Genomic DNA, 18,204 nt, shown 5'->3' with positions numbered 1-18,204 from the left:
ATGTCCCAGTGTCACTTTTTAAGACCTTATTAGACCTGCCTCAACTAACTTCAGTGAAACTGTGTGGATTTAGGTGCATGGAGCTGACCTATGAGAAAGGAAAACATATAGATGAGGTCGAAACTTCAGCTAAGCCTGACAGTTGCACCCAAGACTGTGTGTTGTTACGGTTTGAAGAGAAACACTCTGAGTAAATTTCTTTCCTGAAAACAAAGGAGAATGCATCAGTGGAGAAGAGACCAAGTTATATTGCATGGAACCCATCCTGTGCATAAAATATTTCCAAGATACTAAAACCTAAGCTATATCCTTAGCCAAAAGTAATTCAGAGAATACAAAGAATGATCAGAATTTGGTTCTGGAGAGCTGTTCCAGGATCTTAAGGCATCAACATAACAATGAACAGTAGATTTGTTGAAAATATCTTCAATTACAAATTAGCATCTAAATCTGTCATTGCATTCCCCATCACACACTGTTCAGCTAGAGATGGGCACGAGACAGGGTTTGATTCTGAATTTTTTCATAGTTCAAAGAATCCAGACCTTGGTTTACTTTCTACCACATAAAAAACAACTGTCATGTATAACCCCTAAATGATGGTTCAGTGACTACATAAATACATGAAAAACAACAGCGTCCAGAAATTTGAAATGCAAGGACCAACAATAAGAAAGTAGATGGAGGTGAGATGAAGTGGTCAGAATAGGGGAGACATCCAGTTTCTTCTGAGCCAAAGAAATGGAACATCAGGAACAATTTAAATATCAGAAGTGCAGATATCCAAAGATCCTGTATTTTAAAAGTAAAATAACATTAAAAAATATCCTGAAATCCTGACACTGGTTTTCAAAATGTGAAAGACATTTACGAATCACAAATATGGCCTTCCTTACTGGAGACAGTGGGAGATGATTTGTCTTTTTCATTCACTTTTTTTCGCTATCACAAAAGAAGGTATAAACTACTTCACCTAATGGATCACGAATTTCAATTGCTGGTGAAGGACCACTCAAGGACACTGTAACCTCTTTCAGACTTGGATCAAAAGGGATCTGCCAAGTATTTACAGCCATGGTCAAATGGTCTGTGGACAAGAGATGCACTTTGGAGGCTTGAACTGCTTCTTCAACCCATTTTAACACCTAGAAGAGAAAATAACAGTTGTTATTATACTGTCAACTGTATTTGCTGTTGAAATGTTTTCTGCTGAAATACTGTCTCTACTGTCTTGTAGAGATTCCATGTTAACTTCTATTATAATAGAAGATCACTACTTTCACCTATGATCCTATTGTCTGATGACATGCAGCTAGTGCATCACCCTGAGCAAACACAGTGGTAAAGGACTTTCCTAATACAATCACCTAATGCATCCATTTCAACAAAGACATTCTGGGGACAGCACAAACAGGTTTTCAACTTGTATCAGGAACACACTAGAGCACAGGAATACAGAAAGAAAAGAAGAAAGCATGCCAGGAATATACAGGAAACAAAGCAGCAACATCAAAGCAAAGGTAAGCTTCAACTTCTACCGTTCAATGTAATAATCAATACATATGATATGACAAAACAGACAGCCTGGAAAAACAAGGACCAAAACTATGTTGTCTTACCAGTGCAGTTACCAGTTCTGAAGTGAATAGGCTTATTTGCCACATTAGGGCAAATATATTTGAAAAAATATTAACACTTTGAAGACATGCAATTTTAATAGAAGATACTACTGAAGCCATGATCGGCATCATGTTTAAAGCAGTACAGAAACAGACCTGGATACATGTCTACACAACATCCACACATACACTTTTAAAAAGGAATTAAGGATACAAATCTATGCATATTTCTGGTCATCAACTAACTATTAATCGCCTGAAGCAAGAAGGAAAACTCCCTCATCCAGATATACTGAGTAATTGCCATCTATGGACTTTTTCTTTTTTTTTTTCCCCCTAAAACACCTAATACAAATTACTACTAGGCAGAGCATACAGGTCAGAATAGAGGGGAACAATGCTTTAGAAGAGAAATTCTTGTGACCGAAACCAAACCAGGGCCTGCCCTGTGCTGGACATAGCCAGTCCCAGTCAGTTCTGCAGCAGCCCCACCACAGCCACAGCTGAGCCCCTCAGCCACGCTGGTGGCACCACTCTGTAAATGTATTTAAAAAAGGGCAAAATGCTGCCTAGGCAGTGAGGGGTGAGGAAAAAAAACGTGTGAGAAACAGCCCTGCAGTAGCCAGGTGAGAGAAGGAAGGGAGGCAGCGCTGCAGGTGCCAGAGCAGAGATCTCCCTGCAGCCTGAGGGGACACCAGGCGAAGCAGGTATTTCCCTGCAGCATGTGAAACCTCCCCACACCAGAGTGGATTTTTCCTGACAGGACCACAGCCCATGGGAGAGACCACACTGAAGGAGAGGAAGAGTGTGTGGAGGAAGGAGCAGCAGAGAGAAACCCCTACATACTGACCACAACCTCCATATCCCCCTGTGGCACTGTGGGGAGGGAGGAGGAGTCAGGAGCGAAGTTGAGCTTGGGAAAGTTGGGGGAAAGGTGTTCATACTTGTCTTTGTTTCCCACTACCTGAATGAGTAATTAAATATCTATTTTAATGGCAACAAATTAATTTTCCTTAAGTTGAGTTTGTTTTGCCCTCAACAGCGATTGGTAAGTGATTTCCCTGTCTTTATCTCGACCCAGAAGCTTTCTCACTCCATTCCTTCTGTTTTCTCCCCCCTGCCTGGCTGCAGGGAGCAAACGAGCAGCTGAGTGGGAGCTCAACTGTTAGCCAAGGCTAACCTACCACAACCAAAAACCCAACATCCCCCCAAAAAACACACCTGCCCTGTCAAAATAAATTACACTACATCAGCTCTGTATGTCACAGAGCTGCAGCATGTTTTTTTTAACCCCACTGAAGCAATACTGGTTTCGTGTAACACTGTAAGTATGATTCACAGTAATATTGAACCATGATTTTAGATTACAGTTAACCATGGCTGCAATCAGAAACATCTTTCAAAGGAGCTTTTGATTATGCCAGTTCAACTGGTCAGTGCACAAGACTTGGAAACCAACAATAAACTAACCTGGACATGTCATCCGTCTGCAATGGAGGGCTTGAGTAAGTCCTTAGCTCTAGGACCCAATTCAACACACTAGCCCCAAAGAGCCTCATTTCCTTGGTTTGTTGGGCATAACTTGCCTACTTTTTCCATTAAAAAAATGGGTTATACCATAGGTTTCTGTGCGAGATAACTTTGTGATAGAAACTAAATACCAGCCTGTTTTAAATAAAAGTTACTTGTTCTTTTATGTTAATACTATGAATGCCCAGCAACCTTTGTGCAAAAGTGAAAAGTTTAAATAAATGAAGGGCATCATTCAAAATGCATCTGAAATGGTGGGGGCATGATTTCAAAAATTATTATCCCTCCACTACTAGTAATGCCTCACCTGAGACATGTTGAACGCTTTCAACGCAATGTGAAGTTAAACAGCATTGACCGTGTAACAACGGTGCCATGTGCCCTCTCCACACAGGTCTGCATAAGCAAGGTACTTAGGCATACTTTCAAAAGAACATACTAAAATCACAGTAAAATTAACTATGCTACTCAAAACCCCTGAAGTAATGTGACCCAAGAGAGAAATACTGTTTCTGCAACAGCTAGTGACACCAGCTATTCAGCAACTCTGTTTACTTTAGACAAGCCTGGAACAGGAATCACAAGGCTTCAAAAAGATCCAGCTAATTTTAAGTTTTACCTTTAGAAATTATACATTTGAGTCCAAAAATGCTTCCAAAAGAAATGTCAATCTATTCTACTAACCTATATTGAGAAGAGTACGACGCTTTTTTGTACTAGGTATATGGAAAAGTTTCCATTTAATTCCAGGATCTTAAAGACCACAGGTAAGTTTTTAAATGAATTGTAAAATTTAATGAACCTGTGTAAATTTTCAGAGGAAAGGAATTTTCCAGTCTAGCTTAAACCCATTTCAAAAGACTTAAGCAAAATAAATCAAGTCACAAGGTAAAGCATCGTTGCAGGAGCTTTGCCAATATATATAAGAATTGGAATCACATTGGTATTGATACACAAAATTCATTCTTAAGCTCAGAAGGGTTAATAATACATACCTGAAAATTTGGTAAAATGACATTTTAACATGGATACAAATAGGGAAAAAATTGTTATTCCCAAATTACTTTTTTTTTTTTTTAAAACGACAAAATTAGGTAACAGTTTTAGCTCCCATGACACATTTTGGGGGTCTTCTAGTCATCACTACCTCATGCCCAACTCATGACCATCAACCTGACATGCCTCTTCCTGAGCAGCAAGCACAGCAGCCGGCAGGGTGGAGATGGCAACCCACCCATCCAGCACTCCTGGACCAGTTCTGTGTTTACTACTCATGGCTGGAAAGAGTTAGAAGATCCAAGCCTTCAGTGGCTTAGCTCACCCTCATACTCTAGCCTCATGAGAAAAGATTCTCTATAATTAGTTCAGTTTTCTATTGAAACCATTATTTCACAGTGATAACAAGCTAGAATAGAAAACACAGATGGAAAGAACACACAATTCTATCGAGGTCAATCTGCAAGCACTACTAAAGCTTACAAACCATCTCTCCACATTATAAACCAACACAAGATAGTGGTTCATGATTGCTCTAAGCCATTCCTGCATTGAAGGAGAAATAACTATAACAAACTTAAATCCTAAAATTACTAATTGAAAGCATACATGATCTCAGTGATCCCAAAGCACTTTGTTGACATTTGACAGCAACTGCAACACGAAAAACGCATCTTAAAATCAGAGTACTGGCAATGACACTATTCCAGCAGCTCTTACCAAAAGATATAAAACAATGCCTAACAGCAGTCACAGTGATTATAAAATGCACCTGGAGCCAAATTATAATCTTGCCATTGGTTACTTCCTTGGGGTGCTCAGGTTTTATATGTTGTTTTTCGTATGTCGTAGTTCATAAGTACAGGGACATGAAGGAATTGTTTCAAAAGTGAAACCAACAAAGAATTCCTCTCTTCCCTCCTTGCTGCTGCTCGTTCTCCTTCCTAAAGTTCACTGCCCCTGCTTGTCTGTTTCTGGGGTCATGCTGCAAGCCAGACCATTAGAATCATAGAATCATTAAAAGGATCTGGATTGAAAACAACCCAAAGAGGGAGAAAATGTCCTCAACCACAGTCACCAAAACTCCATAGCACACAACTTCAGCAAAAGAATTTAAGACAGGTTCTTCCACCTTTAAAAATTTTTTTGTGTTTGTTGTGGGTTTTTTCCTAATTACATCTCAGTCTACTACATCATAGTAATTTCCTTTACAAGTCTGGCTTTCACACAGTATAGTTCACTTCAAGTCACTGCAGGATCATGTTACTTCTACAAACTTGGGAGACAAGTGGGAAGGCTCTCCACTGGGAAGTTTATCAGCATGCAACCATTTATTTCAAAGCAAAAGTCTAATCAAAACAATACTTTTATGAGCCCCAGACAGACTTTTTTTGGCAGACAGGAGAGCTGAGACATGGAGATTGTTCCAAAAGCTCACTTTCTTTCAAAGGTAAATTATATGAGGCCTTGTATCTTATCACTGGAAACACAAGCAACAGTTATTTAATGATGCACAGCAGTCTAGCGTACTTTAAGAGAATAAAGAACACTTTCAAATTGGAAAAGGAATTTTCAGTATATAAAGTGAAATAAATCCAGTCTTCTTCTACTCCTTTCCCCCATCAATGACAAAAAAGTAATTTCAGTTAACCATAAAGTCAGACAACACTGCCACAAAAATACCAACACCAATTCAAATAGCATTGGGAAAAGAAGAGCCTGTCTTGTACCCCAACTCCTCACAGTCTGCTCCTGAACCAACCAATATACTTGCAACTGTGATGCTACTCTGATTCTTTTAAGGTAAGTTGCTGGTCTTTGGACAGAAGAAACACATCTGGCATAAAAAGACTGGCTTCAACTTCCACTGGACCACTTTTCTTCAAATGACAGACTGTCAGCACCTCTTGGGCATGTTCTGCAGAGACCATGCATCAAGTATTTTTGGGTGTGGAAGGGAACCAACTCTTTAGGTTTTGGTTTCTTTGTTGAGACAATCCAGCATAGGGTTCACTGCATGTGACCAGGCTGGTTTTTGTCAAGGTGAGGATACATCTTACCAGAAATGGGAACTAAGCCTCCCTGATAAAATCCAGTAAATAATTTATTGGTACAAAATCAAATCAGGTCAAAAATCTAACCTGAAGGGCACATATTTAGCTGTCTCACTGAGTCAGTTAATAATGGAAAACACGGGTCCAAGGGGTTAGCTTCCACACTGCTTTGCCGAAGTTAAAGTGCAACTGAGCTACCACTACATGATTCAGATGTCTGCATAAAAACAGAAATAATTTTTTATGCATTCACAAAATGACACATTAGAAGTTGTAAATAACCATGATTTGATTGATTTCCAGAGTTGTATACTGAATGTGATTCCTTATGGCATTTCCCAGTGCAGCTGGGAAAGTCTGTCAATAAAACTACTTTTTAACAAAGTCAAAGAGAGATCACATGTCTGAGACAGAACTCTGAACATACAGCTACCAGTGCACGACAAAAAAATAGTATTGACATAACTCAAGACCACCAAAATTGATATCACTAGATTCCTTAAGAAATTTCAACATAGAAAATTGGCTATGTTCTCTTTCCAAGAGAAGCAAAGGTAACATTTTCCTCCATCTCCCTCCTCCTCCCTCTGCTCCCATCTTTGACTCTCATTTTACAAATAAGAACATTCATTCAAAAACTATCCAAATCCACTAGACTAATTTAGGGTTTGAGTTAGCATATAAACATGAATTTAACACAGTTAATCTCATTTGTTTAAAGCAATAACACACACTGTAAGAAAAAAAAAAAAAAAAAAACACAAAACCAAAACACAATACCCCAACCTATTTTAACATTCCTTTGCTTTCAGAAGGCTTCAAAATGTCAGCTTCAAAGAAAAAAAAAAAAAAACCCTCAGCCTTAGATTTTTAGATCAATTTAAACCAGCTGAGTTTAAAGTAAGGGAATTTTCAGCTGGATGGATGAGTGCACAATAAGTTTTGTGGTCCCTGCTGGAACTAGATAATTTGCAGGCAATGAAAACGAATTCTGAAGATGTAAAAATATTTGAACATTTACCAAGACCCAATCTGAGTCCAGAACAGAGATTGAGCTCAAACTTTTCTTTTTTAAATCTTTACCCAGGTTGGTTTTCTTTTCTTAATGAAAACAGTCTTCCACCATGCAAGAGCTTTCTAAACACCTTTACTCATCTGCTATAGTTTGATAATTTAGCTAGTGCAATAGATGTAAAATGAAAAGACAAGTATTGCCATAGTTTCATCTCAGATGTATAACATGAATTTCAAGGATACTAGGTTTCCATCTGTATGTCTGACAGAATGAGATTTAACTGCTCCTGAAGCACATCATGAGGTTTTTCTGGTTCTGATTATCTTTTAATATTAATGACACACAATTCTGTTATCTTTCCTTATCTTTCTGGGCACATGAAGTGGAAGGTGACAGGGATCAGTCAGCACGGGTTTTTCCAAAGGGGGCAGTGGTTACTGCATTGAACTGTTGCACCCACTATACCTTTAATGGGAGTTTGGTCTGTCTTCTTTCATTCCAACAGCTAGGTAGTCAGATGAGGACATGAATACAAATCACTGCCAGGATTCTAAAAGTACCTCCTACTTCTGTAGCTCCTACCATTTGTTACACTGAAAAACAAAAAAAACCCCACCAAACTTAAGAAGAGTTTGCATCTCCTTCCACTTTTGAAATCTATGAAGCAAGAGTAGAGCTACAAAAGTGTGTCATATTTCTGAAGAGCTAGCATACACATCTTATATTTTGACCCACTGTGAATACAAAGTAAAGAAAAGTGGGCCTGGCTCAAGATCTTCACGGAAGTCCAACCAACACCAAACAGTAGGCACGGGCTCTTAAGCACACGTTATGCCAACTATGCCTGACCTTAGGCATATGGGAATGTATTTCCTTATATAAACACATACTGATCTAGTTATATAGAGTATGATCTTTAGAGCCTCCAGTTCCTATAATTATACATTGCCTAAGCTGACAAGGGTTATGTCCTCATTCTTGTATTGTTAGTTTGTGCAATTACTTTGCATAACTGCCAAGTTGTTACATTAGCCACACCACCTTAATCTCTTTATGGTCCTTAACCAAAAAGGGCACAACAACACATTTCCATCTCACAGGAGTGTTACACGAACCAATACAGCAATGAAGTACTTAGATTCTACAGCAACTGCTGTAAACCTTAGCTAAAATTCCAGTTTATTAATTGTATGCAGGCTGGCTGATGACCCTGCAGCTACTTAGGAGTTCTCTTATAGCAGAAATTGCCCTTAAAATAAAACGCATCATCCCAGGGAAGAATTATGTTGTGCAACTGCCATTTCAGAAAAAAGAAAGCAAGAACACCTTTGTTTTTAACCCAAATATATACCAGAAGTAGAAGCTACTGAGAGCAAGTAAGAATCTTGAATTCAGAGTAGAACCTGACTTCAGGTTTTGAGAGTTTTTCATGTTCAAAAAATGAAAATGGAAGGCAACAGAATGACCCAGCTGTCTTAAGTCCGGCAGTAACTTGCTTGTATAGCTAATATTTTCCCCAAAGTTCAATAAGCAATTCTGGGAGATCCATTTCCCAACCCTGTCATTCCAAAGAGGTTTGCAATACTGCTGTAACACTGGTTTGGAAGTAGATTTTTTTTTTTTTTTTCCCCCTCCTTTGGGACCCTTACAGAAAGTCCACAAAACAACAGCAGCTTTTGTTGTTCTGCCAAAATGTGACTTGATGAATATTATTAGAAGGGGAAGGGCAAATACAGAAATAATTTATAACACTTCACCAGAGAATTTGCTCTTGCAACCTGCCCTGCTGTCAGGTCATTTCTTGGAATGCATATTGAAACCTGGAAAATCTATGGAGCATGGTCTCTATTCCCATTTGTTTACTCTGGGTCTCAAGAATATTTCTCAGTCAAACCAACAGGATTTGAAGTTAACTGTTTCATTGCTTAAGTATATATGGGTTCATACTTCCACCCAAAAAGAAAAATATTCTAAGAATGCTTTTAAATGCACATCTAAAAATATGACTGAGACAGTGCATGTGAAAATTATGCTACGAAAATAAATCATAAATTATATATATAATTACATGTATAAAAAACACACAACTGAAAAGTTTATTAGTGTTGAATCTCAAGCTCTTCAAAGTTAGGAAACAAGAATTAAGCCTGACTGCTTTCAACTGTGTTTAAAACATCCTTTTGCAGTTGCTTTATGATAGTGCTTATGTACACAATCACGGTCTATTTATTCCAGAGAATCCAAGTTCCATATAAAGTAAAGACAGCTGTAACTATTTTTCTTTCCTTCCTTGTTTGGCATTCACTGTACAATACATATCTTCAGAGTAGAAGCATACTCTCCAAGGCAGCATTCAGCTGCCTCTCCCATGAAACCATTCCTTCTTTTTCTATGAAAATGGATAATGACTGTCTGGGACATGGTTTGAGTTTCTGTGGTGGGGTTTTGGTAGTGGGAAGGAGCTACAGGGGTGGCTCCTGTGAGAAGCTGCTAGAAGCTTCCCTGGCTCCAAGTCGGACCTGCCTCTGGCCAAGGCTGAGCCCATCAATCTTGCCTCTGGGAGAACAGATTTAAGAGGGGAAACCTGCAGCGGGGAAGGAGAGTGGAATGTGAGAGAAAGCCCTACACAGACAGCAAGGTCAGTGAGGAAGGAGGGGAAGGAGGTGCACCGGAGGAGGTTGATGCCCCTGCAGCCTGTGGTGAGACAGCAGGCTGTCACCTTGCAGCCCATGGAGGCAAGCTGTGGAGCAGATGCCCACCTGCAGCCCGGGGAGGAGCCCACGCCAGAGCAGGGGGATGCCCCCAAAGATGGCCGTGACTGCATGGGAAAGACCACACTGGAGCAGTCTGTGCCTAAAGGACTGCAGCCCGTGGGAAGGACCCATGCTGGAGCAGTTCATGAAGAACTGCAGCCCATGGAAAGGACTCACATTGGAGAAGTTCGTGAAGGACTGTCTGCCATGGGAGGGACCCCACGGTGGAGCAGGGGAAGAGTGAGGAGTCCTCCCCCTGAGGAGGAAGGAGCAGCAGAGAAAAGGTGTGGCAAGCTGACCCCAACCCCCATCCCCTGTCCCCCTGTGCTGCTGGGGGGAGAAGGCAGAGAATTCAGGAGTGGAGTTGAGCCAGGAAGGAGGTAGGGGTGGGGAGCAGGTGTTTTAAGATTTGGTTTTACTTCTCATTATCCTTGTTTTGATTTTATTGGTAGTAAATTAAATTGGTTTTGTTTTTTCCCCAAGTTGAATCCGGTTTTTGCCTGTTACCATAATTGGTGAGTCATCCCTCCCTGTCATTGTCTCAACCCATGAGCTTTTATTTATATTTTCTCTTCCTCATCCCACCGGGGCCAGGGGAGGAGTGAGTGAGCAGCTTCGTGGTGCTTTGTTGCTGGCTGGTCTTAAACCACGACAGGACGGAAGGAGAAGAGAAGGCAAGAAAACAGGGTTATGCAGGAAACCTTAATTCTAAGATGCAATTTTGAGCTTTTGACTTTGTCACCTTCGTATTATTCTTGTAAAGCAGTGGAGAGGCCTTTTACATTTTTAACAAAGTGAAACAACATTTAAAATTGCTTCCTCATGTACCATCATCCAAACATATGCTTGGTTCATACACACTACAGACCTTTAACACTAACCTGAGCCACGTAGGCCTAAGTCCTAGGTTGCCATCCTCCATGAGGACTAACAGCCAGGAGAAATAGGATGCTTTTCTAGTGAGTTTTAGAGACTTCTGTTCACAGCAAAGCATTCATGAGTGTGAAGTGTACTGGACTCCATTCCAGATCCACATGATCTTACAGACATTAGCCTTCTGCACCTTCCCCATAAGAATGACCCCTTTTGCACCATTCCTTTTAACATGTTCTATTACTAGTCTTGTCCTATCCCTGTCTTCAGTCCCCTCCCAATCTTCTCTCATTCACATCATCGCTTTTATTCACAGGCTTCTCACCCAAGTTCCAGACTTTTTTTTTTTTCCCCTCATCTAGTCTCATCCAACTTTTGAGTCACTCAACACCCCCTTTTTCTACCAAAGTCAACACCATGTCTCCAATCTCCTTTACAGTCATTCTCAGTTCTCCTCCCATCAATGTTTCATATATGGTACATAAAGTACTACTTATTTTAAAAATCAGTAAGCAAGCTGTATTTCTAAGCAGCCCAGGGAAAATTTTCCCTTCTTGCAGGAAGGTTAGAATAAGAAAAATCAAGTGTTTCAATACTAAAAGAAATGGAAAACTACCACTCACTAGCCCAGTTCTTGTGAACTCCCAGCTTTAGCCATACTGATCAGTCCAATTCATCAGACACAGTAATGACTCATTTTTACCACAAACAATCAAAATGATCTGGAGGCGTGATGTGATGACTAATTAATCTCCACTGTTTTTAAGCTGTACCAAATTCATACTCTGCTGATCATCACTGTTCATCTTAACACCAGTTCTGGCATCAGTACAAACCTTCGGGCATCAGAATCACTTACAGGAATTTCCTTAAAGTATTCCATTATGAGGGGCGTAAGTAAGTGTGGTGTAATATAACTTCAGTTCAAGTCAAAATTAGTACCTTCTGGAAAGATACAAATAAAATTGGATATGGTTATGAAAATACAGAATCTGTTCTTAACAGAAGAATTTAACCCATGTTTGCTGAGTATCCTCAATGCATTTTAATTTCAAGCAATTATTGCAAATTAAGCCCTGAGCCTACAAAAGCAGCCATGCAACCTCACTGCAGCCAAGAAAATCACACCCTAAAGAAACACCTTTCAAGATCAGGACTTAAATGCTTTGATAGAACAAGCATAATAACCTTTCCAAGACATTGGAGGCAAAATGAGAATGCTACCGTTCTTTTGAATGGATGGACATTCATTTTAGAACTGATTCAATAGGATAAAAATCCCAAAACTAGAGAGTAGTTTGAAAATTTTCAAACTGAAGACCACTTAATTTGTAGTTAAGAATGGTAGTCTTTACAAATTGTTAATAGAAGTAGAACTTCAAAACCAAAATTTGAACAGTAAATCTTTCCCTTTTAAGGACTCTGATCACAAAATACTTTTTCTTCTCTTACAGACCTGGAATCAGATAATTAATCAAATTTTACCAAATATGACAAAAACATATTTTACCTCTTACTATTAGAAACCTGTCATGGTTTTTGAACACAAAGTTACCTCTGGAGATGATGGTATACCCAATACCCCAAATAAAGGAAAAATCTAGAAGAATTTTAGATAGTAAAAACACAACTTGTGCTTTGGACTTTTAAGAATATTCTTATTAATCTAATGCATAGAAACCGTTGCAAATTTGTCAAAATATGACCTTCCTGTCATACTGTTAGAGGAGCTTCATTCAGCAAATAAGTAGAGATACCTACATATTTCACAAAGCGCATCGCTGGACTGAACCCAACACTACTTTGTCAATTGACAATAATTTTGACCAAGTTAATTGTAGTATCTGAGATCATAACATATTTTTCAGAAGTGAAAAAAAGCAATAAGTTTTCTTAGTCTTCTCAATAACTCAAGAATTGGATAAGTATCAAGTATTGTTTTCTTGTGTTTCCTTGTAGCTAGCTTATAATATTGCTTCATTCTCCACTTAATGCACAAAGGGCAAGCATGAGAGTAATGGTTTGAAACTTTACACACTAAAAATAGTTTTGTTTGGGTTTTTTGGGGGTAGAACAATCAAAAATGTTTTAACAAAACAAGACATTGGTTTGGCAGAGTATTCACAGTCAGTGAATTTGTAGCTCTTTCCTAATCTACAATTTAGCATTAGCTGTCTCTAGGCCCAAAACAGTGAATATGTTTTAGCATTTACAAACTTCATTCTCTACACATCATTGACTACTCAGATAAAAAGGAGGGCAAGTTTTATTTCTGTTGAATCTTGCCTGAAAGATATACCATAAACAGATGATGCAGATTACTACTACATCTCCTGTTCATTTGCATCCACCCATTGGCAGACACACTCCTTGAAAATAGGATTTCTGATCCAGAACTGAAATCTGCAGTGAAGGTTTTATTTGGGATGACAGTGTTTTGGTAAACTCATTTTCACAGTCTCTTAGCCCAGATGCAGTTTTATGTAAGGTCAATGATCACTAAAGTTATTTTAGAGTCTTTGGGGTTTGGTTTTAATGCAAATTGTTCAGCAGTTATTGTGGAAGACTTCTGGAAGTGATTTAGAGCTTTTGTTTTGGTTTGGGGGGGTGGGGGTGTTTGTTTTTGTTTTTGTTTTACCTAGGCAATCTCTTACAGCCTATGGCCACTGAAAGGAGATGCAATTATATAAAGCAGTGTAGTCTTCCCTCCCCCTCAAAAAAGACCCTGCAAGAGTAGCACCTACCAATATCATCACTTGTTGATATCAATCTTTGGCTCTTGTGCAGCCATGGGCTGTCTAGCCCACAGATGAGGAGCCCATTATTTGCTCAAAGGAAATGCTGAGATGAAGCAGGAAGGAGGTAAAAGTGGCTACTAAAACCACCAGCTTAAAACCTTACTCAAAATTCATATAGACTAATGATTCAAGCAAAAGCTGGTATTCTTAGAAACGGAAAAGTGCCAAGAAGTTCAGAAAGCAGAGGCAGGCAGCTGACAAAACAGCGCATGCAGCTCCACTTAAGAACATGGTGTTGCCTAGCTCCTATAAGTGGCTTTTTCTCCTCACTTCTACCTCCCAAAAGCAGAAGAAAACAAAAACAAAACAATCAAACGAAAACTTAATCCTAAAACTTCAGTCCTGGCAAAGAGCATTTCGCACTGGCAGTATCGTGATCCCTTCTGTATAAAGGGTTTTCATGGAGTCTCACAGAGAGAAGTTTTACCCTTCATAGGCAAATAATACCAAAACACAGGTCAGGAACTGCACAGTCCCAACAGCTAATTTCTTTTTCTGCGACTGTTAACCTAACATCCCCAATAAGAACTTCAATTTTTCTAGGCAACAACAGTAGAAAACTGCAATTTATTTCCAACATTTGTCATTGTCCATTCTAGGAAATAAAGAAAAAGGAACAAACTGAAGTAGTTTTTTATTAAAAAAACTCATCTAGTTTTTGCCTATACCAGGAAGTCAAAAGAAAACATTTACAACATTTATAAACAATTCCAGCTCTCCAGATAACTAACAAGTGATTTCATCTCTCCAAATTATTTTGTCATGCACTATTGAAATTTCATTTCTGCCTAAGACTCACTGGAGTTTTCAAAGAAAATAGTCCTTCAAGGCTGTGAGTCAGCAATCACAATTAACAGCAGGTCAGCAGAGCTGTCAAAAGTATTGAAACAGTAACCTCAATTAAAAAGTTGCCACAGTTACTTTGTGAACAATGGAAAACTGCTAGCTCACACCCATCTGTCCATAAGGTGAAGAACATTTTTGTCCAGGCTTACTGGCAATCCCTTGCCTGCTAACAAAATGCTCGTTTAAAGATGATACTGCACTCTCATTCAGAGCAGTAAAGTCACTGGGCTACTCAGACCACCAAACTGCTCTTTATTTCAAAGGCTCTCCTCCTGGAAGCCTTCTGGCACAGGTGGAGGGAAGTTGGCAAGGTTCTGTTCAGATATGGCAGTTCACACTTCCCCAATGTAAATGAAAGTCGCAGAATTGCATCCTGATATAGCAGATGGAAAAAGAAGTAAAAGAAAGGTGGAACAGAGTCCACATACCAATAGTACAACATTTAGAATTTCCCCTTACGCTCTCTAACCCACGATCAGGTCATTTAAAGATTTAGAGTATAAGCCTCTGCCTTGTTTTCTATATATTTTGCAGAGTTCAAGCAAAGTTACCTCATTAACTTGTTTTTTGTCCAAGTGAAAAACTTGACCAGAACTCGTTGAGGCAATTTCTTCATAGACCTTGTAACCAATATGATCCCTGTCATCACAGTCTCCAGTCAGCACAAATACTACCTGTATTTAAAAAAACCAAAATAATCAATTGGCACACGGTGCAAACTTTAGGAAAACACTGCAAAGACAGCATTAAGGCATGACGACAAAAGAACTGTATCACTTGGCTTGGGTTCATATTACTTTGCATGAAGGACAGCCATATTGCACTCACTACTGATGGAAAAAGCAATGAAGAAGAAAAGGAACAGACAAGAATCACTTTAGAAATTATACTCATCTATCAGCACTTGTACTTCACAGAATACTTGTTTCAGGACAATATAAAAACATCCATGTAAGTAGTAAGCTGACCAAGAATACATACACTGGCAGAAGGTTCACTTGCACTATTTAATTCACAACATTAAAAGGAATATTCCTTTAAGTTTTTTCTTAACCAGATCAGTTAACTCTCTCTCTAAAAAAAAAAAAAAAAAAAAGTTCCCTAGAATGGAAGTATTATGTTCCCTTCTGTAAAAAGATTTCACCGAGCCTCACATAGAAAAATTTTACCCTTCAATATTGAGAAAACAGGGCATTAAATACATAAACCAGCTCAATGTAAATCCCCTCTGTACCTGTGATTGTTTCTGCTGAATGAGTTGAAGTACTTCATGGGTAAGTCTATAATCTTTGGACCGTGCATCAGTAAATACATAGATGAATGAACCAGGAAGAGAAATTTCTAGAGCAATCTTTATTGCCCCGATGCTCATCTCTGGACAGTCTCCACCACCCTGCTCACAATAAGAAGAAAAACAAAACATTTTTCTGAGGAGAAGGAACATGCCAAATAAGTTACTTTTGCAATATTCAGGACAGATGCTTTCTCAGATTCTAATAATTTATTCACTTTTTTTATCCTAAGCATTGTATGGTTTCTGCAGAGTGCTGTCAGACTCGCACTCCCAAGCAGCAACTGCAACAATTCCTTAGGGAAAATAAAGTCAAAGGGAGGGTTGTGGTTAGCTCTGAAAATGGTTGGTGTCACGGTCACTCTTATCTTTTCTGGGAGCACCATGTTTTGTTTAGCTCCAGCTCTGGCGACAGCTCCTTTTCCTATACTCACACACTCCCTTACTGGCTGACAATTTAATTGCTCCGGTAGTATGCAGCAGTCATGGGAGGTCATGGTCATAGACACAGATGGGACATGATCTCAGCCAAGCAGTGCTGAGCTCCAGGAGGACCTTTAGATACCACAACAGCAAGAACTTGATCTAGTCTTCACACCGCAGAACAGCCAGTGCAGGGAGCTCAGCAGAGGGTCTACAGGTGATGTGTTCCTAGTGACCTGTATCACTAAGTAGACAGCTGCGTAACTGGAGATTTTTCAGACCATCTCTTCAATCAAAATGCTTCCAAGTATGACTTTATTTAACTTTATATGAAAGGATCAGTTTCTCTTCCTAAATTAAGAATTAGAGGAAAACACTGTTAAAATAAAAGTTCACTTTAACTTACATAAAAACTAATTTGGCATATTGAAGGCAGAAGTTTCCAAAGAGCTGAATACGAACTGTAAAACCTGCCCCTGTAAACAGCAACAGATCTCTGCACTTTCAAGATTAAATATAGAAGTTATTTGTTTTATTTCTACAATCAACATGCCTTCACACATACTTATATACAAATCTCCACATGCTGGCAAGGAAGAAGGAAAAAGATAATGCAACTGTTGCATCTATTTTTAATCCTTGAGATGCCATCAGAAATTACGTTTTGAGGTTAAACATTCACACAGACACATAAACCAGAAAAAACCTTGCATCCCACAGTCCCCCAGTCTTTAAGAATTTCAGCTGTCCCCAATTAAATGTTCATGTCAGTAACAATTTTGATTCTATCAGTATCTTTAATCCCATTTCAAAGCAAGAATATCAATAAACTTCTCAGCTATGTTAAAGAATAGGTACATTGCCATTGTTCTTTTTTATAAGTCAGTCCTTTCTAAATGTAGTCTAACTTTTATGGGAAAAGCAAATGGCAGACTCCAGACAGCCTGAAATTCAAGAGATAATTCTCCAAAAACATTTTTGACACACGTCAGAACTTTATCTTGGCAATGCTTATACAATCCTATGGGACAGATCAGTATATCCAAGTTATTACTTTCCTGCTCCTGCAAAGTGAGTATCATATTCAGCAAAAGAATCTTCCAAGTAAAGCTTTAATTTGTAGGCAAAATCAAGATAATAGCTGATTTCTACAGACACCTACCTGGAACAAGAAAATCTGTATTCCCACTTCAAGTCTACTTGATTATTGTCTCCTGTAGTATTTTATATGGCAGCATCTATTTTCTACATATAACAGGAAAAACAGTGCTGGCAGCATCTACTTTCTACATATAATAGGAAAAGCAGTGCTGAGCTAAATGGTTATTCTGAGAACAAGCATAAACTTTTTTATTCTCATAACGTAGAAGAGGGGTATTCTCAAAAGGCAGCTAGGTAAAACTACAAAACAGAAATGTATTAGCTTTATTTAAAACAAACAAAAAAAAAAAAGAAAATTTTCCTTTAAGTGTTTCCTGCCTTTCTCTCCAAATTGCAATTAAATATGGTTACAATTACTCTGTGAAGTTTTCTGGAAAGACAGATGTGAGTAAAGCTCAGCAAGTCTCACCTTCCATTTGGTTTAGAGAGGCATACAGAAATGTATGTTCTTAGCTCAGCTCATCTGTACTATTGACACTTCTTATGTCTAAATTTAATATCTATATAACTATTTCCTTAAATGCCATTGTATCCACTTACAAATGGATAATTTAGTATCAGATTTAAAAAGTGTTATCAACAACTTTTACAGAATACTACTTCAAGTTGTTAATTTTTACACTGAGAAATACTCAAGTAAGGCCTTTTCATAACTGTTGATGCAAGTGTATTGGCACCTCTATCATAGGATCATGTAACACTCAAACTATGTGAATATAACTTCAGAAGTTTTTTTATATAGACAAGATTTAAGTATATTGCTTATGCAAATAATTATCCATTGTGAAAACAGTATTTAATACAAGAATACACAAAAAAAAATCTGCTTAACTCAGGAAAAAAGA

General features: G+C 38.6%; 1 protein-coding gene across 1 annotated transcript in view; it reads right to left on the bottom strand.

Annotated features, from left to right (window-relative positions):
- The window catches only part of HMCN1 (hemicentin 1), a 211,653-nt gene that overhangs the window by 157,881 nt on the left and 35,568 nt on the right, over nt 1-18,204 (bottom strand). The window contains exons 3-5 of the mRNA XM_052801508.1: nt 15,719-15,877; nt 15,036-15,158; nt 974-1,145 (exon numbers count right to left, since the gene is read on the bottom strand). Coding sequence (XP_052657468.1) covers nt 974-1,145; nt 15,036-15,158; nt 15,719-15,877 — 454 coding nt within the window. The remainder of the gene's footprint in view (nt 1-973; nt 1,146-15,035; nt 15,159-15,718; nt 15,878-18,204) is intronic.

Source organism: Harpia harpyja, chromosome 11, assembly GCF_026419915.1.
Source record: "Harpia harpyja isolate bHarHar1 chromosome 11, bHarHar1 primary haplotype, whole genome shotgun sequence".
In the NCBI taxonomy this organism is placed as follows: Eukaryota; Metazoa; Chordata; class Aves; order Accipitriformes; family Accipitridae; genus Harpia; species Harpia harpyja.
This window is presented reverse-complemented; position numbering and strand designations above follow the sequence as displayed.